The 27,444-nt window shown below is 37.4% G+C and overlaps 5 protein-coding genes across 6 annotated transcripts; 3 read left to right on the top strand and 2 right to left on the bottom strand.

The window, feature by feature from the left end:
- The first annotated feature begins 1,755 nt into the window (after window positions 1-1,755).
- Window positions 1,756-9,218, top strand: LOC116296911 (WD repeat-containing protein 31). The gene is made up of 11 exons (XM_031705021.2): window positions 1,756-2,040; window positions 3,877-3,951; window positions 4,194-4,338; window positions 4,712-4,812; window positions 5,310-5,377; window positions 6,284-6,344; window positions 7,034-7,114; window positions 7,241-7,350; window positions 7,535-7,590; window positions 8,090-8,159; window positions 8,260-9,218. Exons 1-11 carry the CDS (start codon window positions 1,828-1,830, stop codon window positions 8,354-8,356), a joined length of 1,077 nt encoding a protein of 358 aa, XP_031560881.2. The 5' UTR covers window positions 1,756-1,827; the 3' UTR covers window positions 8,357-9,218.
- Window positions 9,219-9,599: 381 nt separating this feature from the next.
- LOC116296912 (acyl-CoA-binding domain-containing protein 6) lies at window positions 9,600-12,803 on the top strand. Its single transcript, XM_031705022.2, has 8 exons — window positions 9,600-9,737; window positions 9,994-10,058; window positions 10,200-10,317; window positions 10,623-10,714; window positions 10,850-10,952; window positions 11,255-11,344; window positions 11,424-11,454; window positions 12,400-12,803. The coding sequence occupies exons 1-8, from the start codon at window positions 9,600-9,602 to the stop codon at window positions 12,540-12,542; spliced, it is 780 nt and encodes a 259-aa protein (XP_031560882.2). The 3' UTR covers window positions 12,543-12,803.
- A 1,453-nt stretch (window positions 12,804-14,256) lies between these two features.
- Window positions 14,257-17,237, bottom strand: LOC116296921 (uncharacterized). The gene has a single exon (XM_031705038.2). The coding sequence runs from the start codon at window positions 16,174-16,176 to the stop codon at window positions 14,404-14,406; it is 1,773 nt and encodes a 590-aa protein (XP_031560898.2). The 5' UTR covers window positions 16,177-17,237; the 3' UTR covers window positions 14,257-14,403.
- Window positions 17,238-17,374: 137 nt separating this feature from the next.
- On the bottom strand, window positions 17,375-24,577 carry LOC116296922 (delta-aminolevulinic acid dehydratase). The gene is made up of 12 exons (XM_031705039.2): window positions 24,423-24,577; window positions 23,488-23,538; window positions 22,977-23,073; window positions 22,643-22,778; window positions 21,763-21,846; window positions 21,451-21,539; window positions 20,759-20,814; window positions 20,604-20,691; window positions 20,011-20,097; window positions 19,507-19,536; window positions 18,789-18,888; window positions 17,375-17,638 (listed from the first exon to the last, which is right to left on the bottom strand). Exons 1-12 carry the CDS (start codon window positions 24,542-24,544, stop codon window positions 17,580-17,582), a joined length of 999 nt encoding a protein of 332 aa, XP_031560899.2. The 5' UTR covers window positions 24,545-24,577; the 3' UTR covers window positions 17,375-17,579.
- A 94-nt stretch (window positions 24,578-24,671) lies between these two features.
- On the top strand, window positions 24,672-26,963 carry LOC148904465 (ubiquitin-like protein 5). 2 transcript variants are annotated; one of them, XM_089024805.1, is made up of 5 exons: window positions 24,672-24,734; window positions 25,060-25,143; window positions 25,609-25,692; window positions 26,230-26,267; window positions 26,510-26,963. In XM_089024805.1, the coding sequence occupies exons 2-5, from the start codon at window positions 25,088-25,090 to the stop codon at window positions 26,551-26,553; spliced, it is 222 nt and encodes a 73-aa protein (XP_088880931.1). In that variant the 5' UTR covers window positions 24,672-24,734; window positions 25,060-25,087; the 3' UTR covers window positions 26,554-26,963. The 2 variants fall into 2 exon arrangements, with proteins under 2 accessions (XP_088880931.1, XP_088880932.1); XM_089024806.1 differs by having other exon boundaries at window positions 24,683-24,738.
- The last annotated feature ends 481 nt before the right edge of the window (window positions 26,964-27,444 follow it).

The following is a 27,444-nucleotide window of genomic DNA, read 5'->3' as shown; positions in this document are numbered from 1 at the left end:
CTGCTATATCTCTCCACTACCTCAATCAACGCTACAACCCCCCCCCTCCCTTTAAAAAAATCCTGGATCCGCCCCTGACATTGCATTATCTATTATATTGTCAAGAAAGTCTCCAAGCTTAGCGATGAATAAACTCCCCTCGTAAGATGAAACAGCCAGTCTACTTTCTGTGTCGTCAGCTTTGTTTGTTGAGAAGGCAAAGTGTAGAAGTTGAGCACGAGGGTCCAGGGAAGAATCAAGGTTGGTGAGCCTCTTCAACTCGCATCCTGATACGGGATCCCAGAATCTGGTAATAACAATTATAGATTAGTTTGCAAGGTAGAGTTTTAATTCACTATCAAGAATCGAGAATTCTTTATTTATTTGCAGCAGTAGCAGCAGCATCAGTAATATCATCAATAATATCATTTATCGCCAACGTCATCATCAACACGATCACCCTCATAATCATCTTCAGCAGCGACAGCAGCGGCAGGAGGATTATACCTCCTTCACCACGACCATCATCATCAATTAATCACCAGCTGACGATGAAATAGTACCACCACCATCATCGCTCGCCACTGACACCAGCATCTCCAATACCACCACCAACACTACAATGACCACGCGCTTCTACCATGTGCTGCTACCACTTTACGAAATTCCTTCACCCATTTACAATGATATGAACATAAAATGATTTACCTGAAGCTTCGATCACTAGAACACGTAGCTAAAAAGAAATATTCTCTGTATATGACAAAAGCGCATTTCCAAATGATATTCGAGTGTCCCTGTATGATATTCAGTTGTATTCCTTGCCTTGCACTCCACACTCGAATCGTAAGGTCGGCCGAACAGGACGTCAAGATTTCATCACTGATCGGCGAAAAAGCACACGAAGTAACCCTCTTTTTATGACCTTTTAAAACAAGAGGTTTTTCAGAGTGAAGTGAGCGATAATTTTTCCAAATTCGAATCGTTTTATCTCGGGAACACGACGCGAGGACGTTGTAGTCGAGCGGAGAAAAAGAAATGTCTTCGACTACATTTAGATGTTCGTCAAAAATATGAAGCACAACATTTTTGATGTATTGCCAAATTATGATCTTTCTGTCAGAAGAACAGGAAGCTATAGTTTTGGACGAACCAGGACAAAATTTACAAGCCCAAACAGTTTTTTCGTGTTTATCCATTGAGGTAATCTCTTCGTGTTCGGATACATCCCAGATACGCACTGTCTTGTCGCTTGAACATGAACAAATTAAGGTCGCTTTAGAATTGAAATCGCAGTTCCAAACAGCTCCTTGGTGTCCACGAAGAGTAGAAACGTGAGAGCATCGCTCGACGTCCCAGAGTTTTAAGGTTTGATCTCCGGAACAAGTCGCAAGCAGTTTTCCGTCCGTTGAAAAACAACAGCTTTCCACAAATGTTTCGTGTGCTTGAATTCGCTCAAAATGGTCTTCTTCTCTAAACATTTGAGAAGGAGGAATTCTCCGTGAGGAATCTAAAAATAAGTTCCCTTTTCTTGTATTTTATAGTATTTTAGTGCAAAAACACGTGAAAAACTACCACGCCTAGGATGTAACTTAGCAACTAATTTTTTTCTTCAATTGTGACGTTTATGACGTAAATAATCTTAAACCAATTAGATATAAGTATGTCATTACGTTTCCCGCCAATGCAATTGATATCCAATCAAAACAAAGGAATTTCCAACCAATCAGGTAAAAGAAAATAGTAGTCAGCTGTGCAGGTTGTTCATGGGCTCATTCAATATGGCGGCTGATTGAAATGGTTGTTGTTGTTGGAAACGAAAATTCGTGAAAATTCCAGTTTAATTTGATGCCAGCAGGCTGTTTTGATTGCTTCGAGGGTGTGCTGATGGGTTTGAGGAAGTCTAAACCACATAATAACAGACATTATCATGGAGATGTTGGTCTTATTGATGTGATTTCAACTCATCAAGTTGTTGACTATGATGCTGTTCATCGTGATGCTGTCACTTGCGTTACTGCTTACTCCGAGGCATTTTGTTTATCTGGAAGTGCAGACAGAGTGAGTATTGAATAGCCTATTTCCGAGATATGCTTCGTTTAACACGTAAAATGGTTTCAGTACTAGGCTACATTTTTTCCCCTCCTGTCACGAATCAGCGAGCATATAGGACAATCTTTTTGAGATATTTTAAAAAAATTTGGTTGAGTATAATACATACGATCAAATAGACCATGAACAACCAATATTAATTCCGGCGTAGACTATCAATGATGACCAATCGATAGTCCCCAATTAATTAATTTATTCTTCCAACATTCACCAATCAGTTTTCTTTGATTTAATTAGATTCAGTCAAACTGACTCTCTCTAGCTTACTTTTATCTCTCTTTAAACGTCAATTATTACAATGAACTTTATTCAGTGTGAAAAAATGCAAGTATACAAGTATGGCAGTATTGTAATCAATCTGCAATGAGATTATAATACTCAACCTACAGCCTCAGTTCTCTGGCTTTTTTAACCAATTATTCAATATTATTAGACATGCATGTAGTTAATTGGGCTTTTTTCCTCATGTTTAAGATGATAATGATTTTATAATTCAATATTTTCCTAAAATTTAGTGTCTGTAAAAAGGAAATGTAAACAACTGTGTAATTTGGAGGAAAGAATTGGACAGTGAATGACATTCAGTCATCTTCATGTAAAAACCATAAAACCTTGGAAAACATTGTGTCTTCATCACACTCAATATGTATGAAAGTCTCAAAAGTACTAGTGTTGGATTATTGGTGGATTGGCAGATGAGGAACACTGATGTTTCATGATCCAAGATCCAATAAGTTTATTAATAATGGGAAAAAAAATATCTTGATTTTTTCATAAAATTTCAGTATCTAATTATTATTAGTTATGAATATTAAAATAAAAATTATAGGACTAACAACTGCAAATTCAAGGGTAAAAACAATTTTCGATCCGCACAATCCAGTAAACCGAAGTCCAGTCCATTCCAGCCATGCTCGGTTCCGGATTTTCGAAAAATAAAAAACGCTCATTATTCAGAATCTAAAAAGATAAATCAGTTTTTAAAGGTTGGGTATGTTTTTGCTATACATTAAGATTATCCATGCCCTTTCAAAAGGAAAAAAAATCTTTTTTTTAGAAAAATAAATAATTTTGCTATACAAGATCTAGAATCTTAGCAGTTGAGCCAATAGAACACTCAATGGACGTTGGTAATGAATGAAAGTCTCATACGTACTAAAGTGTTTGACTGTTAGCAGATGACCAGCCAAGAAGCAAGGCAATATTGTTTTATTTGGACTAATTTCTAACATACTATTTTTATGTGATTTTTATGATAATTAGCATAAGTATGGCATTGTTGTAATCAATCTGCAATGAGATTATACTGGGCACACAGCCTCAGTCCTCTGGCTTTTTTAACCAATTATTTCAAAATTAGATAGGCATGTACTAAACTGGGCTTTTTTCCACATGTTTAAATTGATGATAATTTTATAATTCAGAAGTATTTCCAGCAAATTTAGTGCACGTGAGAAAGAAATGTAAACAAAGGTTTTGTAAATAACTACTATACTATGTCTATTCTTTGCATACATATTTACACTGTTCAACTTACCTATAGAGAAAAGATATCGCTCTGGGATCCTCACGAATACCCTACATTTCATATTCTGGCTGCGTTACCAGCGTGGCTGGTCCTTGTGGTATAGTGGTTAACACATCAGATTGAAATACCAAAGACGTGGGTTTGATTCCCGCCAAGGACATTTGATATTTTTCTCTTATTCTCTCTGTCGTAAATAAATATGGATGAAAGAATTATTGGACAGTCAATGAGAGTCATGTATTTTACTGTACTTTTAGACATTAGCTCTATTCAATCTGCGTTCAGGAGTAATGACACAGAGATGGAGAGGTCATGAAAAAGAAATTACCAAGGTAAATATTCTCAATGAATTAGAGTTACCGTAAATTAGAAACAAAAAGGTGTTGTAGTGGAAGTACACTTGTCTCCCACTTCGAGGGTCTCATATTCAATTCCTGAACGGTTGTTGGGGCTCTCTCTTGATTTTTAGCATTTTCTCCTGTTTTAACCCTCCCTCTATAAAACCATGCTAAATTCCAATTCAGTCTATGAGATAGCTTTGCCATGACACATATTTTTTTATGTATAAACTTAGGTTGTTGTATCGAAAGAAGAAATTGCTTACAGCTCATCAAGAGATAAAAATATAAAACTATGGAAAATAGGAGATGGTAGCAGTAGTGAAATAACTACCTACGAAGGTCATAAGCTTGTGGTTACTGGGATAGATCTCAATACAGGTATGTTATTTGGTACGAATAAAAAATTATGCTGTCAGAGCGAGTAAGAAGAATCTCAGCTAGCTTAGTTTTGAGAGTATGACCACAGTCCAGAAATTGAAGGACTGAAAAGTTTAGAACCCACATCAAGTAAGGTTTGTTATTTGCCGCAATTCATCACTAGTGACTTTGAAATTTTTGCTAGTGAGAGCAAAACTGTTAGAGTGTTAAAAGCTAATTTCATGTGCTGGGGCGTGGTATAATTTAGTGCAAAAACTCAATCTCCTTGGGACACTGATAACTGGCTTATAAATGGAGGTTGTCACTTTACAGTGGTATAGATTACTGAAAAACTGGAAGTTTCTTGTTCATAACTTTGATGATTTCTTTTCAGATGAGACAATGTTGTTTTCTGGATCGAGGGATAACAGTGTACGGCTGTGGGATGTGAATGTTGGGGACTGTATACAACAGAGTGAGGTGACAAGAAACCTGGTGAGGTGCAAACTTATTAACTCATTTGTTAAAACCAAGTTCTAATAGGACATTTGCATGATGGCGTCATTTGACTCCCACTACCAAGATGCTTCACGAATTTTTTTTCTTATTTTAATTTGTATTCCCTCATGGGAATAGTGAGACAATTGGTGCTAATTAACTGAACAAAAGAAAGTGTGCAAGGGAGTCTCAGTGGTAGTAGAGGTCAATGACGCCATCATGCAAACGTCCTATTCTAAACAATGTAATCTGTTTTAGAGGGAAGGTCGATGTAACCAGTGAAATAAAAAAATATTAGTCAAATAGACACAAAAGAAAACAATGGAATTAGGGTCTACTAAAGGATATTCAATTTAGTCTAATATACATTTCATGGGTTTGGTGACTTCATGTTTAACATTGTACGTTTAGCTTTGAGAATACCATTAGTACCTTATCGATAAACAATAATTTATTAGCTACATTAAGTTTGATTAATCTTATCAATATTTAAGGTATCTTGTGTAAAATGGATTCCAGATTCCCATGAAGTTGCACAAACTGGAGAAGATAAAATGGTCAGGTATGAACAATAATTTGGCTAAAGAATTTTCTAATCTGCAAGTGAGGGGATATTTTTTTAGCTGGAGATAATCCCAAATTTGAGTAGGAAGGGGAAGAGGGATTTGTCTTGACAATATCTTGGGGTAGAACAACCTGAAGGTCAAAAACGTATTCTTTAGGAACAATCAGACCTTTCCCGAATTTGCTTGTCGCTGATCACAAAACAGTGGTTTCAAGACAAGGTTTCATGGTCATTTCAAGAGAATTCGGGAAAGGTCTGTTGCATTATATTTGTTGTCTTGAAGTAATGTTATTTTTTTCATGTTTTGGTTCAACCTAACTCCCTGAACCCCAACCCCTCCTGAACCCTTAACCCATTTCATCTTACACCCTGCACCCACTCATGTGGATAGTAATAGGACGGAGAATTGCTCTGAGTTGAGATCAAAATCATGACCTAGGATTGATCAATTTATAATATTATACCAGTCAAGATTTAGGCCCACTTTCTGCTTTTTGCAAGGCTGTGAAGTTGTAAGGCTGTACGATTCTGATTGATAAATAGTTCTAGTACAGTTTTTTGCAAGTGTGTCATGACATGTGGGATTGTTATTGTCACACACCCTCATAGCAAGAATGACCGTAAGACCTTGCAGAGAAACCTTACACCCAAATGCAGACCCTAAACTGGGACACATTTGTATAATATAATGATAATGATAATAATAATATTAAAATTTACTTTATTTCTATAGCGTCATTTCCATTTCTGTCCAATGGCGCTTTACAATATAAACTAATATCTATGTGCAATTATAATATCAAAAACCTAAATATGTTGTCTAAAGCTAAATTTATTAATATTTATTAAGCTATTATTATTTTAAATTAAATTATTTTAATTATGTTATCATTTTTGTCCTAGAATCTGGGATACCAGAACCATGACACCAGCTTTTACTTTCCCTCCAAAGCAACACTTCCAGGTAAACTAGTCTACTGAACAGCACAAGTCTTGGTTCAGAACCTGTTTTTCTCAAACAGTTGCCTTTCCACACAAAATTAAAAACTTTTTCGCACAACTTCAAGGATCTTATCAATAGACCTCTTTGGTTCTGAGGTAATGTTTTCCCATTTCAGACCACATGTCATTCCCTAGAGTATCATTTCTTTGTCTAAGGTTTGCGCTCGGTTGCACATGAGAAGACACATGAATATGGATACAGCTCAAACAAAGAATCTTATTCTCAAGGGAATGACACATGGTCTGAAATGGGAAAACATTACCCCAAGCCTAAGAGGTCTATTCTTCTATCTATAAGCATGGGTGGTGTACACTACTAATGCACCCCTTCTAAATGATACGACTAAGGATTCAATTCCTGGCTAAGTGTCATGCGAGTAGAGTTGGTTGCTGGTTCTCTCGTGTGCTTTTAGAGTTCTTTCTCTGGTTTTTCCTTTCTAATTCTCAAGAAATCAACATTAACTAAATCATTTTTAATCAGATATATAAGCTGCATTATCAAGTGGGATGAAAAACTCGTTAGGCTTTCTGCCGTCCAACCTGGAGTTTTATATCCAATTAGATTTTTCAAATAGCCATCAGTATAAAGTCAAGTAGATGTTGGTCCTGATGTTGGTTCAACCAATCACATGATTGTCATGTTTATTTCAGACGTGCTGCGATTGTTCTAGTGATGGACGATACATCCTAACCTGTAATAATGGGTTCAATAGGAGCGGATGTGAAGCAACAGTAAGTATGGTGTTGCTGTTAATATCCTGTTAAGGGGTGACTCTAGTTCATATTTTATATATTATATTTTAAAAAAATACTTAATATTCCTGTTTGAATTTCCCTAACTTTTCTTATTTAATTTAGCTATGGGATGTGCGACAAAGGAAGCAAGTCCATCAGTATGTGGGTCATGATCAAACAGCATCAGCTTGTATGTTTCTACCATTTGCAGATGACATTACAACACAACCCTTGTAAGGATTACTAACTAGTCGTAACAAATGTTTCTGAGAAAAAAACATATGAGTTCAAATTTGACTAAGAATGAAAAGATCCTTTTTTAAATTATTCTATTCCTTTTTTCATTGATTGTCATTCATATTTTCTTTAATTTTTTGTTCATTTTTTCCATAAATATTTTTCTTTTCTGTTTTTCAGAATAGCCACAGCATCACATGATTCTACGGTACGAATCTGGAAAAGAGATACAAAAGGTACACTGCAGCACTATTCTCACCATGGAATTTGAACATGAAAAGCCCATAAAACGAGATTTTTTACATTAACGCTTATTTTACATGCGCACATTTTAGCTCATTTGCAGGAAACGAGAAGTAAGGGAAAAAATTTTGATTCAACCAAACTATCTATTTTCTTTTCTTGTTTCCCCGCACGAACTATTAGCCGGTGCTTGATTACGAGGTAGTTGGGAACAGTTGCCGAAGGGCTGATTTTTCCCACATCTTATTCCATTCATGCCTAGGTCTTTGTGAGAGAATTCTCATAGTGAGAATATATAACTATATAAATACAGTGAAATATAGTGACAGACAGTTAAACCCTTGTTATAAGCCTCTTCTCCCCCTGGCTATAATTCCCCTCCCCCTGGCTATAATTCCCCTCCCCCGTTATTAGCACACCCTGTGGTATAATATTAATCAAATTATTAGTAAATAATATTAATAAATACTGTGCAATTCTGTTGTTTTCCAGAATGTATTTTGATTGAGGAATTCCCTGGGTCTGGTCCACTAACAGGCTTAGCAGCATTTAAATCAGGAAGGTAGGTTCAAACCATGGTACAGATGTTAGTTTTACACATTCAATCTTTTTTCAATAGTCATTCATTTGTAATTGAATTATATTCTTTTTTTATTTTTCAGTATTTTAGTCTCTAGTTTCAATATTGGAATTTACAATTTATCGCTGGAGAGAAGAGATGATGGACGACTTACCCTGAAAAGAATGATTCACTTTTAACAAAAATTGTCACTCTTACTAAATCATGTAAATATTAGAAGAAAATGCGTTAGATTTTAGTATTAGAAGCAAACATAGATGTTAGCCAATCAAATGCATGAAAATCTATCCAATTACAATGCAGTTATAATTTGCACTAGACCATAAGTGTGAGCTTCCTGTGGCAAGTTGGTACTGAATAGTAATATTTAATACTGAATATAAGTATTTATACAGGGTAGCCCATTGATGGCTCATAGGCTGATATCTAGAGACCCTGAAGGACTCTGAATAACACAGGAAGCCCAACTTTAGCAAATAGTTTAGATAGAAATCTTTAGTGTCAAAAGCATCAGATATATTACCCTGGGTGCCAGAGGCCGTGTGAGGCTTGGGGAGAAGAGAGAGAGAGAGAGGGAGGAGGGGCTGGGCACCCAGGGTACATATTTATCAGTTCATATTAAGTATAAAATGTTCTACTGTGTACATAATATTCACCTTGGCCCAGTTGTACAGAAGGTGCATGGATACCACTTATCAGATGGATAAATCTTATAAGGTGGATAAATTTATTGCATAACAGTGATGATTCATCCGTTGGTTATTGCTATCCACCCTCCGTACAACTATGCCCTGTAGTCATTGTCATACTAATATTTATTATTTTATTTATGCAAGCTGCAACAAGACCAGGGTCCATTTGTACAATGGGGTGGATAGCACTATTCAATGGATAATTCTTTATCCACTTGATAGGATTTATCTGCTATGCACCCTTCGTACAACTGGGCCAATAGCAGACAACATTCCATATTCAGTGACTATTTTAAGTTCCCATGTATGTGGAAATAAGAGTATTCTAAATATTATATGAATGATGTCACTTTGTGTTGTATTGGATGGCGCAGCAGTGACTGTTTGGCTCTTATTCCTAGGCAAAATAAAAATGTAATTCTCATAAAAAGTGGGGGTAGGGTGGGTGGGGATAAAGTCTTCCAAGCTCTCCTGTCTCTGCCGTCTATGTAGACAAATTGAGCACTGGTCTCCTGGACTCCATTAAGTCCATTCCATGATTTCTGCAATCATCTCTGTCATTGGACCTCTTAAGTGAACAACAAAACTGCAATTTTTGGAAAGGATGCACCAAACGAAACGACAAATTTAGAAGAGGGAAAAAATGACAAATAATACCATGGGGGAGGGGTGGGTAGGGAAGAGCTGATGTAATTCTCTACGTCCAGCGGTCTTCCACAGTCTTTTCAAGATGGCGGACGATGTGGACGTGAATGTTGACTCTCGCGAAGATGTTGAACAAATGTTCACAGAAGCCACAGAATACGTGAAAATTTTACAAGGACTGAGCGATGAAGATAAGCTTTTATTCTATGGGTTGTATAAACAGGTATATTTAGTTTCTTCTATAATATTTCTGTATAATACATTAGCCGTTTGTTTGTTTGATGGCGTGACCAACTAAACAACGGTTTGATTTTACTTTTTTCTCCCCAGAAAACATCTGATAAAATCACAACCTTTTGTTTTAATACTTTCAAAAATGGATAGCTTAGACTTAGCAAAATGTTCCTTTTTTAATTGTAACTCTTTTTTGCACTCGAGATAAAGCGTTCACATTTTTTGTCATCTTGTTTTGTACGTAGGCCAAAGAGGGTCCAGTAAAAACATCTAGGCCGGCCTTTTGGGACTTCGTTGGCCGAGCTAAATGGTAAGTCTTCAGTTCTCTCTGATATCTTTTTAAGTTCTAATTTCTTGATATCCAATTCAAGCTTTTATCACTTATTTCATATTATTTATTCCACACACTGTAACTGGTATAAAATGGTATTTCTTTTATTTATGCCACAAGGGATGCCTGGAAATCTCTTGATAAGTTGGACAAGGAAACAGCCATGGATAGCTACATTCAGAAACTGTACTGTCTTGATCCTGATTGGGATATCAAATATCTGACGTGCAGCAAAGATGTGAGTATTTTAAAAGCAAATTAAAGCTGCAAATGATTTCTTTTTATTAGCATGTCGATCATTTGTCAATTAGACCAGAAGCTTAATGACCTTTCAAATTCCAAGTGTGTCTGGACAATTTTTTTAATTATTAGACATTTATTCTAAAAGTGAGCTTAGCCGGCTGATTAATTACTTTTATGTAAACTGTTTGGTCAAATTATCAGCCTAGGCAAATCATTTTGGGTAAAGGGTTTGTGAAAGTGATGGGTCGGGCCATGTCATTTTTAACCTTGGTTTATTGTAGTTTTTATTTTCTGTTGTAGGCAATATCTGCTTTAAGTAACGCACCAAAACAGCAGACCATGGGTTTGGCTGTCAGTACTTTGAGGCGTGGACGGTGTGACGAATTTATCAGGTGATTAAAATGAATGAAAAAATGCCAAAAAAACGCATGGATAAATATAAGGCAAATGGATAAATGAATTGATGAGAGTTGAATGAATGTGTTGGCAAAGAAATGAATACATAACTTATCTTGTGTCACTTTCAGTGATGTGAACAAGTCCGTTTTTGACTGGTGTAAGGAAGGGAATGTCAAGAGATTGGACCACTTATTGTCTAAGGGTCAAGACATCGACCAAAAGGATGACCAGGTATGAAATAGTAAATCTATTTATTTATTAACTTATGTCCTTGAGTGAGTGATGGATGGATGGATGGATGGATGGATGGATGGATGAATGAATGGATGGATGGATAAATAGATGGATGGATGGGTGAGTGAATGAATGGATGGATGGAATGATACAGTAGATGGATGGATGGATGGATGGATGAATGAAGGATGGATGGAATTATGGATGGGTGAGTGGATGGGTGAATGGAATGATGGATGAGGGGATGAGCGTCTAAATAAGTGAATGAAAAATAAATGAGCAATCAATATTAACTCTAGGGCATGGCGTTGCTTCACTGGGCCTGCGATCGTGGACATGACCATGTCGTAGATTACCTCATCAAAAACAAAGCTGATGTAAATATAAGAGTAAGTATTGATTTTCAAAACACTTGTTACAAATTTTTGAAGTCAATAAAGGTTAAATAATCTCTTGTTTTCTCACTAGGATGCTGAGGGACAAACTCCACTTCATTATGGTAGGTAACAGAGGGTACACAGGCAAAACCACTAGGGCAAAGATACACTGTTCTAACCAAAACAAACAAAAAACTTGTCATCACTTATCACCACCGCAAGCACAGCAGTGGCGCAGCTCAATGGTGTCGAACGAAAAGCAGGTGAAGGTGCCTCTGGCGGCAGCTATACAGTCCATGTATGACCCCAGAGCACAGCTCTAACCAGTTTGAATTAGTTAGGGCTGATTTGAGAGGAGGGAAGAAAAACCGAAGGACCGGAAAAACCCTCAGAGTCAGAAAGGGAACCAACCAACTCAGCTCACATGGGGCAGGTGACTGGGATTCGTTCCCTGGACCTCAGAGGTGAGCATTTCACCACCATCCCATCCTGACCAACATGGCTGCCACATGAGAAAGGTCCATTACAGTAGTTTTCAATATTACACAAACTCGCAGTGTTTGCAATGTTTTCTTTTCCCAATTAATATCATGTGCCATTCCCAGGGCAGAGCACATACTTATATGTAATATTTCAAAGCCAACAATGAGGACTGGACGGGATTTCAATTCAAAGCAATTAGTTCCAGTCCGAGGCGAAGCGGAGGACTAGAACTAATTGCGCGGACTTGAAATTCGTCCAGTCCGATATTGGAGGTTTGAAATGACTTCTCATCTCATTAATTATTCGACTTGGAGTAACTGGAACAAAATAAATTCAGTCCTAGGACTGAATTAATTTTGTTCCAGTTACTCCAGACTGAATGCATTCCTTTCACAGCACTTTACCGGGTTTCAAGTAACATCATGTGACCTAAAAATAGCCCATTGATTGGCTGAGAAAGATAAAGAAATAATCTTATTCTCAAGAGAATGACATGTGGTCTAAGACTGGAAAACCTTATGCCCAAGCTAAAGAGGTCTATTAAATTTAATCTAAACTCCCTTTTAAATTTCTTTCTTCCAAAGCTGCCACATGTGAGTTTCTATCCATAGTAAAACAATTACTAGATGCAAAGGCCGACCAAACTATACAAGACGATGATGGCTGTCTGGCAGAAAATGCTACAGACAATAAGGAAATAATCAACATACTACTTAGAAGAGAGTAGGCTTTGCTGTTGGTGAGAAACATGGGTGGGGAGGGTAAAGTTGTAATTTTGCTCTTCTCTAGTCCCTTTCATCTCTTTAGTCCACAGGCTTCCCAGATGTATTTATTTCATCTTTATGTCTTAATAATACTTTATTTTTATTCTAACGAATTCATATTGTATAAATCTTGAATCGTAAACATTGTTTCCTTTTACAAATTAATATAATAATTATTTATAAGATGTTGGAGATATTGTAAATATAATTTTGGACTTTTTGAAGCAGAGTTTCAGTTTTTTTCTTGCTATTTATGGAACACTTTTAAACTTTGAGATCAGAGGTAGTGAAGTGTTTTGAAAAGCGAGGTGCCTGATCAAGATATTCCTGGCTCCACCTAAAACATTCTCCTTCCCCCCCAGGCCCGTAGGGGTAGGGGCTAGGGGAGCTTGGGCCCCTCCAATAATTTCACAATTTTTTTTAAAGCAAATGTCCAGCTAATTTTCAAACACTATTATCTTAAAATTGATAGAGGCGACTCATTTTTCCAAAAAAAGTTTACATAGTTGGCATTTGTAAATGAAAAAAACTCAAAACAAGACATGCGGAAAAGCACTTACTTGAAAGAAATATGGGGCATGGCAAAATGAGTCCCCCCCCCCCCAATAATTTTACCCCTGCTACGGGCCTGCCAATACATGATTTTCAATCAAAAGATGCAAAATAGACACTTCATAGGTACGCGTAGTTCACAATCATGAACTTTTTGATGTTTTTATTTAAAAGCTTTAACGGGGCACTGTTGCTCTTAGGGATAAGCAATTACCTGCTTCAGAATTGCATTTTCTTTAGACTATATTATAGCAGTAGTACCGGCACTCGTCTCTCAGTCTCTGGGGTCTTGGGTTTGATTCCTGGACTCTGCATCGCAAGATAGGTCTCTCCCTAGCCTCCTCCACAGGCTACTCCATGTATTTTATATTCTCTTTTGGGATCCCTGTATTAAATTTTATGGCAGAAAAGAACTAGGAACGAGAGAGGAGGAGGAGTGGGGACGTTTTTTTGTCCTCACCACAGGAAGCCCAAGGAGCAAAAAGAACCAAGTAGATTCAAAGGTTTTTCTCAGGGTTCTCCCTTTGCAGTCAGAACAGTAATCATGCTAGCCGTCCCCTGACTAGACCACAGGGTTAGTGCTACTCCTTAAACTCCTTGAATTTAATTCACGTTTTCAAGGGCACTTGAAAAGCTCTTGAATTTCACAATTTTAGCGAAACTCCTTGAAAACTCCTTGAATTTTTGCTTTGATCATTACTTGCATGGTTCTGAAATAGATCTAGTCAGAAAGATTGGAAAATCTTAAAGTCGGCCATGTGCAACCACCGTGTAAAACCTTGGCATACTTAGCTGAACATACTCCTTGAAAATTCATTTTTGGGTCATTGTATACTAATTGAATAGTACTTGAATTTTAAGTGGTTACCTTAGCACTAACCTTGAGACCAGTGCAGATCCTGACTCACACCCTTTCTGTCATACCAAAGGAGGATCCACTAGTATCCCACAATGCATTGCGAGTAAGATAACATTTTTCTATTTAAACAGCTAAAATCAATATTTTCGAAACTGAAAAATTAATTGTACTTTTAAAAGTAGAGTGTATTTCATACCTTTTATCGATATCTATTTATAAATTCTTCAAGAGATTTTGAAGATACTCGACAAAATACTGTGAACTACTTTTTGAGTAATTTCAGGTTCAAGTACAGATCCTACAACTGGCTACTTTTATTTGTCAAATTAGTTGAACATGTCTTCATCAAATGCTAAAACAACACGTTAGCATTATTAATATTAGTGGTAGAAGTATTATTATCAAACACTTACTCACATTATTTTCCATTTGCTTACATAATCATTAAGTGACTTCAGCATAAACATAGCCTCGTTATTGTCATTGTTCAACGAGTTACAAATCCTTGTTGCCTTGCGTTTATGCTCAAACCCTTCATTCCACAACTTTTTTCTTTCCTGCCCATTTTCGAGCAGTTTTCCCCTCTTGAATGCTGCTATGCTCTTACAGATAAAACGAAATCCATCCGTGTACGTACTTCCATCGTTGGTTCTTAGGTCCGGTTTTTCAAGGCGCTTGATGTACTTCTCTCCCTCCTCTATCTCCTTTAGTGTGGTCTCAACGAAGCCATGTCTAGTGAAACCAAGACAGAGCCTAGCCATGTCGTGATAGATAAATCGAAGGTAATAACCACAGCGTGGGATATCTTCAATATACCGTCGACACATTTCAATAATCGTTTCATAAATAGGCAACGATTTTTTTCTCCGCTTCTCGACTGACCCATCCTCGTAGAGAATACAATCAGTTAGTCTCTTAAGACCGACAATTTGCTCTTCCGGACTTTGGAAGTTTGAGATGAGAGAGTTTGCCTCGGAGGCGTAAGTTTCTGCCATCTCTAACCGATGCACGTGGATATAGTGTAAGGATTTTCGCGAGCAGGCGCGGGAGAGAATACGTGTAGAGTGTGGCCCTGCCCTGAAGGCATTCTGCGTCACCTCGTCCAGAAGAGCGATCGCTCTTTCACTTTCCCCACGGACATTGTATCCATATGCTAGTTCGATCATAACGAACAACTTCACCGACCAATCCTCAGATTGTTCTAGAAATGTCTGCCCTCTCTGATCCATAGCGTCCCAGTCCATAGAATAGATATACTTAGTGAAATCAAGCATGATGATTGTGTAGTTCTTAGGATACTGGCAACTTGCTTTTTGCATGAAGTCCGGTGAGACAGTGGTAACGCTACTAAGGTTCTCAGGAGGCAAGGCATTGACGAATGATTCTTCCAATCCATTGCCAGTTTGTTGTAAAATATTAAGAAATGCAGAGGTGGTTCTTTCGCCTTTGAAGAGAACAATATCAACTATCATAGTGCTTTGGAGTTTTTCGTCTTTCTGGTTTTCAATTTTTTCAACATCTTGGTCAGAGAGAATTCCCTTCCTCCTCAGTTCAGAGGGACTTATTCTCTGCTGTTGGTACTTCTGAAAAAACTCCTCAAATCTAGAATTTCTCCAGGTAAAGTAGTCTTCGTAGTCTCTTAGCCGTTGTTTTTCTCTTTCGAATTTTTTTCTTAAGCTCTCTAATTCCTCGTGATACAAACAAACTGTTGTTTTTACAGCGTTTAGTTCCTCAGTAGGGAATCGCAATCTTCTAAAACATCCACGAACTTTATCACAAAGGGAATCGAACTCCCTAGTTGGTACTTTAAAGTTGTAGCGATGAACGACTTCATTTCTAATCTTACGAAGCTGGGTTATTTGGAAATAAATAGCTGGACTGTGAAGACGAAGACGTTGGCCAACGGAACGAGAATTTAAAATAAGATAAAACAAGACAGTGCTGTCGAACTCCGAGGAATTACCTTTACTTATGGTGTCATTTATCGTACTATATCTACTTCCAGTATATTCCCTCTTCCAAAATTCGCTTCCACTATGTGGGTCGTCATTCCACGTCAACGAAGTACACCTTTTCCATTCCGTTTTGAAGAACTGAACTAAAAGTTTCGGAAAGATTTTTACCACGATATAAATCATCCGAAAATAATTCAACTCTCTTCTGGTAAGTCGTCGATGTGGAGGCATTTCGAAGGAATTTTCAAAGAATTTTATGGCGAATGTGTTTGCTTTTTAGACGACAGCGATTTTGAGGTCAAAACTGTTTATACTAATCTTGATATAAACAGGTTTAGCCTAAGGGGAAACCCCCAAGGATCGTATTGAACAGCGTGGTCTAATAACAGTCACATGAAAAAAAGGTGACAACACGGAATTCTTGGAAAAAACATAGTTAATGGAGTGGCATGGTTGGGAAACCTATTGTTTATCCATTTTTATATGACGTTGACCGTGCACAGTGAAGGAAAAGTTGCTCCATTTGTTCACAAATATTCGCGAATATAGAAGTTTTTTCCCCTAAAAAATCGTTCTAAAATATGTATCATTTGTTAATTAATCCTATATGATTTAAATATCAATCGTTTATCGAAAATAAAAATGGCCCTTTTTGATGCTTTCTTAACTGTATTTGCGCGGACATATTTATTCGCATAGTATATGGTCATCGCATAAAAGTTTTCACTTTCAAAATGTTCATACATGAAAATAATAAGGAAATGATTATTTTTAGCAATACTTGTTTTGGTTCATTGTGCACGGTCAGTATCACTTGATGGCACGATTCCACATCAAACGCAAAACAATAGCTTTGTTCTATGGAGTTTCCAAACCATTCCGCTCCATTAACTATGGAAAAAAGCAGTAAAAAATATGAGTTTTGAGCAAAACCGTAAAAAACGGTCGAATTTTGAGCCTAGAAACCTAGAGTTTAAATGATTTTTTTAGGAGCCGGCGTACTTCAGTTGGTTCACTATTTAGCAAGTTAATTGGAAAAAAAATACTTTTAAGTATCTTTTAAAAAAGATATGTTCTAATTTCAAAGTACAAAAAGTGCTTAACGAGCAAAATCGATTTCAAATGGACTTTGATCGAAATTTGAAAGCCGACACCAGATGACTTTGGAATGGCTTCCTACATGTATAAACAAATTCCACTTCACAAACATTCATTTTCATTTTAGGTCTAAAAGAATCTAGTTATATTAATTTCCAATAATTTCTAATAAAGGTATAATTTCAGACTTGAATATTGAGTTTTCCATGCTGTCATTGGTCGAGCAGCCAGTGATTATGAGCAGTATTACATGTATGAGATAATATTATGAGATAATTTTCACTGCTTGAGAGTTGATTATATGATTTCCAAAAGTTTGCCAGATCGGAAGTAATACTAAAACGTTTTTTTATTATGAAATTCATCTTTTATCTGGTATTTAAGTCTAATATTATACTAAACAATTATTCCCCTCAGGCTCAGTGATCGTGGTGAATATTAACCTTGACACTCTAAGACTCACTGCTTGGTAAATATTCACCCATATTCACTTTGCCTTTAACTATGGCAAATAATTGTTATATAGTTCTCTCTCTTTATTCTTTGATCCAGTCAAGGAGTTGTGGAACAAAATAAGTGATGACGATGTCTGCACCTTTAGAAACAAAACAAAAAATAATAATATCAGACAACAGATCCCGTGCATTCCTCGATTCCAGACTCATTTACTCAGGGTTTTAGTGTCTAAGTAATCACAAATAACAACGGTAAAGTAAAAAAAATCCACTACCTCAACCCTGGAATTTTACGGCCTCCAGTGTAATATAATTAATTGACATAACATTACCAAAAAACAATACCAGCTTTACAATCTATAGAAAGAGTCACAATAGATATAGCGAGAGACCAGCATAAATCATATGTTACACTGGAGATAACCTTATTCCTCAGGCCTTCACTGGAACACATGAATATTCTACACAATATTAAAACACTCATATAATTCATAAGCTTATGGTCCAATTGGAGCCACCATACACGTCACGTCATAAAGTCCTCTTCATTAGTATTCAAAACCACTCGAATACTATGAGGATGACTTCATCAGGGATGAAGTATGCATCCAAGTTTAGATGAAGACATAGAGCTTCATCAAGGTCATAGTCAACCCTAATGATCTTTGACTAACGTGCCTGTCTTTGCCTTGGCACGCAATATCCAACGTGTGGGAGCTTCTATTGAATCTGGTTGTGCATGCCTGTGACGTCAAATCTCTATCGAAGTATAAAAATCCATGTTCGTGACGTGTATGGTGGCTCCAGTTGAACCAAAATCTTATAAATTGTTCATGAGTGTTTTAAGCAGTTCAAAAAACTCGTAGATCGTGTTTTATCAGGTATAAAAGCACTTGGCTATGCCTCGTGCTTTTATACCTGATAAAACACTCCTACTCGTTTTTTAAACACTACATAACCTAGGATAACCCTGAGAAACTGAGAATTTAAAAGTGGAGTAAATGTGGTCTTTGATGGTGTCCAACATTCTTTATGACTCCAGGAGACTTCAGCTCCTCCCAGATAACACAGGTAACCCAATAAGAAAGAGAACAGACACTTGCCAGCTTTGCAGGCAAGTGTCTGTTCTTGACTCGAATGTTTTACCCTAGGAGATCTAACCGAAGAAAAAGAACTCATTTTTTTTGGCAAGATCTCTGAGGATAAATAAAAAGAATCAAGTCTGCAAAGCAGGCTAGAAATACACAGAACATAAGTATCTGGACTTGACACATTAAGTAATTAGCTTACCAGCTCTCCTCATGGACACTAAGGACTCCAAGACAATATCCTTCAGAACAAAAGCACCAGCTTTACTACCATGATACAACATGGCATATTCACCTGATACCTAATAACAAAGATAGAATTGGGAGCCATTTAATATTTATGGGTTTGTGAGGAGGGTGGAAGGCTATCTGGATTTTAGAAGGGTTCTCAGGGGACAGCTTTTTTCCCCCATCAAAAATTCTAGGGGCTATCAGAGGGGTTCAATTTTTACTTACATCCATTAATATTTTGCAACCAAGAAGGGGGAGGGGAGGAATAAAATAGAGAGCATCAACAAGCATCAAGGATGCATTGACGATGCACTTCCGTCCTCAATTTTACCATTCTTTCTAAGATATGAAAAATCACCACCTGACACTCTAGCAAAAGCAGTAATGCCAAGGACAGTGATGCCAGAAGAATAAGTTCTTTGAAAATGTGCTTGCGCCATTATCCCGGTGTTCCTGTCATTAATATTGAGGTCCCTATTAGGTTCGTAAAGGGCGCTGCTAAAAGGGGTTACCTTAAAACTCAAAATCCACATAATACAGACTCATAAGTTATGAACATATTACCTTGCTGACTCCCTGCAACCCCTCCCCCAGGGGTGAGACAAGGGAAAGTACAAACTGAGGGTGGAAAAAGACACCACCTAAAATGATCTTCAGCATGTTTTCCAGGAATAGTAAAGGTTACTTACTTGGTATATTGCTAATGGCAACTCTGGGAACTGAATAAAAGAAGAATGGATGGAATGTGAGAAAATATCGTAAAAGTATATCTTTGTCATCTTTCTATTCTTGTGAGTCATTAGTATCCATCATTCTATTTCCATTTTTTGTAATTACAGATGTCTACTTCTCAGCTATGTATTACCCTTCAATCTATCCATCTATTCCTCCCATCTATCTCATCCCATTCATTCAGTCACCCACCATCTAATCTATTTATCTTGTCTATCTGTTTATGTATTCATTTTCCCAATTTCCCATCCAACCATCCTTTTTCATTTCCTCTCATCCCACCCATCCATCCACTCTCTTTAAATTTCATCCCTTTCCATTTATTTCATTTCTTCCTATCTTATCCATGCATCAAGTCCAGTCCAGTCCTTTCCATTTCATCCCTTCCCATCGATCCATCTACTTCCATCCCGTTGCTTCCCTTCCCATCCATCTATTCAGTTCTCCCAGTTTTCCCTTACCTTGTCTTTAGTCTGCCTAACTATGTCCAGGTATGCCATTCCTGGTTTGACCATTAACATGTCTGCTCCCTCCTGTACGTCACGCTCCTACAAAGAAAATATGCATATATCAGTTTACTAAGCCTTCTACTTGAGCTACCTCTCTCCTGGCATAAGCCATGGGGTGTACTATTCGTCATCATAAAATAACTGTTATGAATGTCACGTTCTGATTGGTTTGGAGAGCGTGTTATATGAGAGCACATTGCACGCGTGCGTACTTTTCGTTGCGTCATTCCTACCTATTATTGTAATTTGTATTTTATAAAAGAAATAAAAAACTTGCTTGCTGTGCTGTGTGCAGTCATAAAGCACTTGGGGGATTGGCAGAACACTTGAGAAGTGTCCAGAAGCACTCCGCTACCCGTCATGCTTCTCCTAACACTTCTCTCGTGTTCTGCCAATCCCCAAGTCTGCTTTATGACTGCACACAATACGTGCGTGCGTTTTCTATTTCTTCAGTCCCAAACCTGCAAGCAAAGGCTGTAACACAGGTGAGCCAGTAGAGATGCCACCTCCCCCCCCCCCCCCTCCCGGGATAATTTGATTCTTACCACGGCTCTCATAGCAAGACCCTTGGCTCCTGGAGGTAACTGATAGCATTGACGATCACCAAACATTGGTGCACTCTTGGCTGCATCCCTGTAGAGCAAGGAGCAATCAGACTGAGCTCCTATTTAAAGCATTCCATTTTATTTTCAAAAGGTACCTGAATGGGCCATAAAACTTTGAGGCAAATTTAGCACTGTAGCTTAGCAAGGACACCTGGAAACAGTGAAAAGTTAGTGATTCATCAAATTGATACATTTTTCATCAACATCTGCATCACTTCTCATCATCCTTGCTATCATCATTAGAGAGTTTTAGATTTACGTTCACGGCAAACGTGAAACGTCAGTTGACCAGTAAAAAATTCTTTTAAATTACTGAAAAAGAATCGCAAAAAAGTCCAAGTAGTAGAAAAACAAAAGAGTATTTGAGCTTGGTGAGAAGGTTCGTAAAAGGTAAAGTTAAATTAAGGAAAACAATGAAAACGTGGTCACGTTTGCCGTTTGCGGGGAGAAAAAAAAGTCAATCTGAAACTCTCTATTATCTGTCATTATCATCACCCACAATTATCTTCATAGTCATCATCACCATCATCATCATTACTAACCAACATCACTATCATTTCTCATACATGCCATCAGTTTCATCATCATTATCAACCATCACCACCACCTTAATTTGGTCAACGCCATTGTTACCATTATAGCATGCATGGCAACGCATTGGGGAGGGGGACTACTGGGGAGGATCCCCCTCCCCAAAGCACCGCCATGCAGGGTATTACCATTATGATAAGACCTGCATACATGCTCTTGATTGTATGCCTATTGGTAAATGCTCTTACCACCTTACCTTACCACCAAACCCATTTTTCTTCAGGATTCTCTTGATGGCTGATACTCTGTTATCCATCATATCTGATGGTGCAACCACATGACATCCTGCAAAAATACCAGTCAAAATGTTTCAGTGACCAAAACACTCCCTTAAAAATTAGAGTGGGGAGTTGAGATTCCAAATATGGTAATTTATCAAGCTTAGATGTACATCTATTTCATGTCCAGTGAGCAGGGAGTGATTTGTTAGTCTCCCTAAACAGAGGCTCGTGGATCAAGCACTTGCCACCAGATCAAACTGGAATTTATCTAAGTTGATTTTACATACCAGCTTTTGCATAGGCCAGGGCTACTTCTGCAAGTCTTTGAATGCTAGGCTCATTGTTAATTGTGCCATCAGCATTCAGTATACCTGTCATAATATATAAAGATGAAAGGTCACAAAACATATCTCAAGAAAAAAACATTTCCAGAAGATGAGGTTTCTACAACCTGCGAATGTATACATTGATACCCTGACAGTACAGGACACCCTGATTTCATTAGAAAGGGCATGACAATAACCATAGCTACTACGTAGGCAATGTTAAGCTGGATAAACAAATACCGTATATTACTTATTCACCCCTCCATTCATTAAAATAATCTGTCTAATCCCCTGCCTCTATTTTATCCATCCGTCAATCCATCCCTCCCTCCCTCCCTCCCTCCCTCCCTCCCTCCCTCCCTCCCTCCCTCCCTCCCTCCCTCCCTCCCTCCCTCCCTCCCTCCCTCCCTCCATCTGACAATTTGTGAGAACTATCAAATTATTACCGCCACCCAGTTAGCCCAGTTGGTAAGAGCATTGGTCTGTTGTGCGGAAGGTTGTGGATCAAGCCTCGGCCGGACCAACACTCAGGGTCTTAAAATAAGTGAGGAGAAGGTGCTGCCTTTGTAATTATATTTGCAAATGGTTAGACCTTCAAGTCTTCTCGGACAAGGACTTAAAACCGTAGGCCCTGTCTGTCTTCACTATATAACCCTGTATAAGGCGGACGTAAAAGATCCACTGAAGTGCTAGTGACGACCATCTTCAGTGCCCGTGTTAACCAGCTGCCTTATCAATTGGGTCGCAAGGCCTGTTAGGTATTAAGCCATCCACCCAGGAGTGGTAAACACATTAGATTAGATTAACTATTAAAAAGGTTTATTTTGTAAAGCTTACTTACCACAGTGTCCATGGTCAGTAAAAGGACAAATGCACACATCGCATATGACAAGAAGATCAGGGAACAAACTCCTCAACTTCTTAATCCCAAGAATGGTTGGACACACATCAGAATCAGCATTTGTACCCCTTGAATCCTTGAAACGTTTAAGTAATTTGCAAGATAATTAAGGTAGTTTCAGAATAGGAAAGTAAATTTGATGCAGAAAAACAGAAGGGATGAAGAGAATCATTTTCATGTTGGCATCCACAAGTGCCTGTTATTGAAACGTAAACTATTTTTTCAACATAAGTTAAATTGGGCTTCTTGTTATTGCTACTGCAAAAAGTCTCACCTTTTCTAGTCTGGAAATAACTCCAAACAGTATAACACTCGTTAGGCCTTTCTTGACAAGAGGATTGACTACTTTCTCCAAGTTATTCACTCCAATCCTAAGAGATAAAATATTTTTTGGTTTATTTTTGACCTATTTCATAACTTGACTTAACCCTATGGCATGGTCTAAATGATTTACAATATCTGTTATGAATCTTGTATTTTCATTGGTTGCACAAGTGTGCCTTGTGTGAGCATATAGCATGTACATGAATTTTCTATTTGGTCATTCTTCACTCACATAATGGCTATTCTAATTAGTGTCTTCTAAAGGAAAAAAAAAACTTGCTGCTGTGCTGTGTTAAGTTATAAAGCACTTGTGCTGCCTCCCTTTTGCTAATCCCAGCATGCTTTAGAACTGCACGCAGCATATGCTCATGTTTTCTATTTCTGCATTTTCTGTCCCTTCCACTTCCTCTTAAAACAAGTTCTTGACTTGAGTGAAATGATGTGATCTTCATTTGGTTTACCTGAACTGTCCTGGAAGGCTAGTTATTTCTTCTAGATCATCAGCATTATCTCTGAAGAATCAAAGATGAAGAAAAAAAAATCATTGCTGTACATGTTGTCATTTAATGCCTTCAGCCCCCCCACCCACCGGATAATCTAGTCACCTCACACCGCCCTGCCTTAACTATTTTCTGCAAACCATTTAAACAGCAGTGAGGTACTGAGAGAATTAGATGTCTTGCTCAAGATCATGACAAAAGCGTGCTTGTAAATATGGCACTAATCTCAACCATATGGGTGGCCGGCCCAGAATGCATGGGTGGCTTGCATTGTACTACAGTACAGTGCTGTCTCACTGTTGTTCAGGTTCGATTCTCAACTGAACCACATAATTATGTTAGTTGAGTTTGTCTGACTGTTCTCTCCATTGCCATGAGGATTTTCTCAGGGTTCTCTGGTTTTCCTCCCCCCGTAAAAATATCAACATGTGGATGTTGTCAGTGTCGTGTGTTGTAAATAGTTTTCGTAGTGGTGGTAGTCCGTGTGAAGCAAACCTCATGAAAGTGCTCCTTTAGGGAAGCGATGGTCGTAAAATAACTCATATGTTTAGCCATCATCAGGCCTGCAAATCACGCATCGAGTAATTAAATTATTAACTTAATATAAGCTTTAATTAGATAATATTGTGTCTATTCATGCACAAATCAACTAATCAAGATTAATAAAATACTCTCTTTCAATTTGTTTGATTGTAGCCTTGGAATCAAATAAATGCAAACCAAAGTTCTATCTTAAAGGTTCCAACCTTTTTTTTCAAAATCTTAAAATCAAATTTTTTGCTAAGCTTACTATGCTATGATCGATTACGTAACCATTTGACATGTCCCCACAAACCATGCAATTAACCAAATATTCCCAAACACGACCCAAATTCGATACAAATACTACAACTTACGATATGAATAGAGGATATATGAGGTTATATGGAGTGATGGTAGTGTCCGTAGACTGCCATTTCCTTGTTACTTTATGGTGATAGCCACTGTGCAGTGCAGCACGCCCAATAAAGTCCGCCATCTTGAAAAAAGAGCCCACAGTATATATTAACCTCAGCGGTTAGCTATCATAACCAAGCTTAAAACTTCATGTTGGGAAATATTAGTGTCAAGATCTCAAAGCTTATTTAGTAGAACGCAAGGTAAGTACTACATGAAGTGTTAGTGCAGTATTACCTCGAGACTATCATTCATAGAACGTTTATATTCAGGTTGGTAAGTTTTTGATATGTTTTTCTTAAATAATTTTAGCTTTAAATGCAATAAATCTATACATTTTAGAAAAGTAATGTTGTAAAGAGTCAAGAATTGATGTTTTTGGGTAACTTTGCTCGTTATTCAATATCAATTCGTCTTATGAATGTTTAAAAACAGCTGATTTGACGTTTCTAATTTTTGTCAGCAAAACTTTATGCATAAAATAAACTCCAATGAAATCCTTATTGGATTAAGTTTCAAGCATTTCTTAAGCATATAAGGCTGAATATTTATGTATTTGGCAATGATTTGTATTGAATTATGAATCTTGTTTTTTAGATAGTATAATCCTTGGTGTTTTCTCAATATGATTGAAGTCACATGTAATGATCGACTTGGGAAGAAAGTCAGGGTTAAATGCAAGTATCCTTTACAAGTACACTTTAAATAGACTGTAAAGCATAATTTTGGACAGGTTATTCCTAGAAGAAAGTGTTTTTTAAATATTGTAAGTGCAATGGAAAAAAAATTGGTCAGGTTATTCACAGTGTTTTTTAATTTGGTAAGTTCATTGGAAAAAATAGGACAGAAAGTTTCATTTATCATTCTAAAACTCATGAATATTTAATGAGGAGAAAACAAAGCAAATCACTACTGTGACGGTGGTTTGGAAATGTGTTTTTAATTTGCATTAAATTTCGTAAACTTTTTCTTTGATTTTCTTCAAGAAATATTCATGAGTTTGAGAAGTAATTTGGAACACTTGAGAGAGTTCTTCCTCCGATTTCCAAACACCAAAAAGTGAGTTGGACAAAACAAGGCACAGAGGAAGAAGTTTCTCGCATATTTCAAATATTACATATCATATTAGCCTTAACTTCATTAAAGCACGGATGACACAATTGGAGACCTCAAGAGGCTTGTTGCAGCCCAAACTGGTACAAAACCAGACAGAATAGTACTTAAAAAATGGTAAGATTTTTTCCTTCGACAGGACTTGAATTTTATTTATTTTCTTTATACACTTACCGATGTGTTTCACTTGCCATACGGTTTTGCAGATATGGTGAAATAGAAAGTGGGTCAATAATTTAAAGAAGGAAAAAAGTTGCAAAAGTTCTTACAGGAAAATCAGAATTGAATGAGAGGAAGCAGTGGGTAGAGAAGGGGAGGAGGGGTTAACTAAAACAGAGGGTCAGGATGAAGGAAAGGGAAGGGCTGCGGAAGGTAAAATTCTCAATCCCTCCCCCCTCCCCCTAAAAAAAATCTATGTATTTCTAGTGACAGTATTCGGCTTAAAAACGAAATTAAAATCAAATCTAGCCTCCATTTTTAACAGTGTATGTTCCATGGGCCCTGGAAAAATTATTTGCCTTGCATGGAGTCAGGGCGGAACAAGCATGGTTTACCTAGGCTTGCACCTCCCTGTAATAAAAATAAATGGTAACTGATATTTATTTTGTAAGCTTTTTGTTTATTGACTGATTGATTTTTTGGTTAATTTTTTAGGTATACCATCTTTAAGGACCATATCACATTAGCAGATTGTATCCTTTAATTTGATCAAAATTCTGGTATCATCATCATTATCATCACCATCATCATCAACATCATCATCATTATCTTCACAATCATCATAATCATCAACACCATCATCATCATCAACATCATCACCAACATCATCATCACCATCATCACCATCATCAACACCATGATCATCATCATCAAAACCATCATCATCATCATTATTAATGTAATGATCCAAGTTGATTCCCTTGACTCAACATAGATGAAATTCATGACGGCATGAACTTGGAGTTATATTACCAGTAAAGCATGGAATAGATGTCACATAATATGTATATGGAACCACATACCAAGCACATGCCTCCACAATACTTGCAGACCAAAATAATGGTAATGGCGCTTGCTGGATTCAACAAATATGTCTGGAAAAACTGAATCTCATAAATTTGTAAATACTAACAAGGTTCGCGTCTTTCTAGGATATAATAGTTTGTACTAGCTTCCTACGCAGATGTTTTTAGGGTTGTCAAGCAAAGTTTCTTTCCCCTCAATCAAAGAGAGAGAAAAAAGAAACATTGCATGATGATCATAAAAACTTAGGAGGCTAAGTTTATACTTAAACATTTTTAGTATCTTCAAGGCTTTCTCATTTGGATATGATAGTAAATATAGTAATTTTTGCCATTATAAAACACAATTCCTTTGGAGGCATGACATTTCAGCTATTTTTGGTTTTTGGCAAGATTGCATTTCTAGTGGGAGAACCTTTCATTTTAGTCATTCTTATTCCCATATCCCAGTAACTTAAATCCCGGTCCCAGTGATGAACCCTGGGGTAAATCCCATGATAGTGATTTTATTCTCTATTCCTAGTGACCTAAATCCCGGTCCCAGTGATGAACCCTGGGGTAATCCCATGATAGTGATTTTATTCTCTATTCCTAGTGACCTAAATCCCGGTCCCAGTGATGAACCTTGGGGTAATTCCATGTTGGGGATTCTATTTCAGCAGCAGTAAGGCGGACTCGCGGTCAATGTCAAAGATTTACGGGTTTTACAGGCGGTTTAAGGAAGGCGCCGGCAGCGGGAATAAGCCGCGCGATAAGTCCTTACTGCTGCTGTGTTGGGTACCGCAAACGGAGGTTAAAATATTCCTTAGATATAGATGGACACCATCACGAGCATTCGTAACAAAAC

Source organism: Actinia tenebrosa, unplaced genomic scaffold (assembly GCF_029948245.1).
Source record: "Actinia tenebrosa isolate PJP-AT-01 unplaced genomic scaffold, QUT_ActTen_1.0 PGA_scaffold9__36_contigs__length_13948895, whole genome shotgun sequence".
NCBI classification, from domain to species: domain Eukaryota; kingdom Metazoa; phylum Cnidaria; class Anthozoa; order Actiniaria; family Actiniidae; genus Actinia; species Actinia tenebrosa.
The sequence above is the reverse complement of the archived record's forward strand: the minus strand, read 5'-3'. Positions and strand labels throughout refer to the sequence as shown.

What these genes read in the sequence shown, in the direction of transcription:
- LOC116296912 (XM_031705022.2), top strand. Translation starts at nt 9,600, where the DNA reads ATGGCGGACGATGTGGACGTGAATGTTGACTCTCGCGAAGATGTTGAA. An exon ending in TCTATGGGTTGTATAAACAG is followed by an intron (nt 9,738 to 9,993) that starts GTATATTTAGTT and finishes TTTTGTACGTAG; the next exon opens with GCCAAAGAGGGTCCAGTAAA. An exon ending in ATCTGACGTGCAGCAAAGAT is followed by an intron (nt 10,318 to 10,622) that starts GTGAGTATTTTA and finishes TTTCTGTTGTAG; the next exon opens with GCAATATCTGCTTTAAGTAA.
- LOC116296922 (XM_031705039.2), bottom strand. Translation starts at nt 24,544, where the DNA reads ATGGCGGACTTTATTGGGCGTGCTGCACTGCACAGTGGCTATCACCAT. An exon ending in TACTGACCATGGACACTGTG is followed by an intron (nt 21,847 to 22,642) that starts GTAAGTAAGCTT and finishes ATATTATGACAG; the next exon opens with GTATACTGAATGCTGATGGC. An exon ending in TTAGGCAGACTAAAGACAAG is followed by an intron (nt 19,537 to 20,010) that starts GTAAGGGAAAAC and finishes TCTTTTATTCAG; the next exon opens with TTCCCAGAGTTGCCATTAGC.
- LOC116296921 (XM_031705038.2), bottom strand. Translation starts at nt 16,176, where the DNA reads ATGCCTCCACATCGACGACTTACCAGAAGAGAGTTGAATTATTTTCGG.
- LOC148904465 (XM_089024805.1), top strand. Translation starts at nt 25,088, where the DNA reads ATGATTGAAGTCACATGTAATGATCGACTTGGGAAGAAAGTCAGGGTT. An exon ending in AAAGTCAGGGTTAAATGCAA is followed by an intron (nt 25,144 to 25,608) that starts GTATCCTTTACA and finishes ACTTCATTAAAG; the next exon opens with CACGGATGACACAATTGGAG. An exon ending in AGAATAGTACTTAAAAAATG is followed by an intron (nt 25,693 to 26,229) that starts GTAAGATTTTTT and finishes TTAATTTTTTAG; the next exon opens with GTATACCATCTTTAAGGACC.
- LOC116296911 (XM_031705021.2), top strand. Translation starts at nt 1,828, where the DNA reads ATGCCAGCAGGCTGTTTTGATTGCTTCGAGGGTGTGCTGATGGGTTTG. An exon ending in TGGGATAGATCTCAATACAG is followed by an intron (nt 4,339 to 4,711) that starts GTATGTTATTTG and finishes ATTTCTTTTCAG; the next exon opens with ATGAGACAATGTTGTTTTCT. An exon ending in GACATTACAACACAACCCTT is followed by an intron (nt 7,351 to 7,534) that starts GTAAGGATTACT and finishes TCTGTTTTTCAG; the next exon opens with AATAGCCACAGCATCACATG.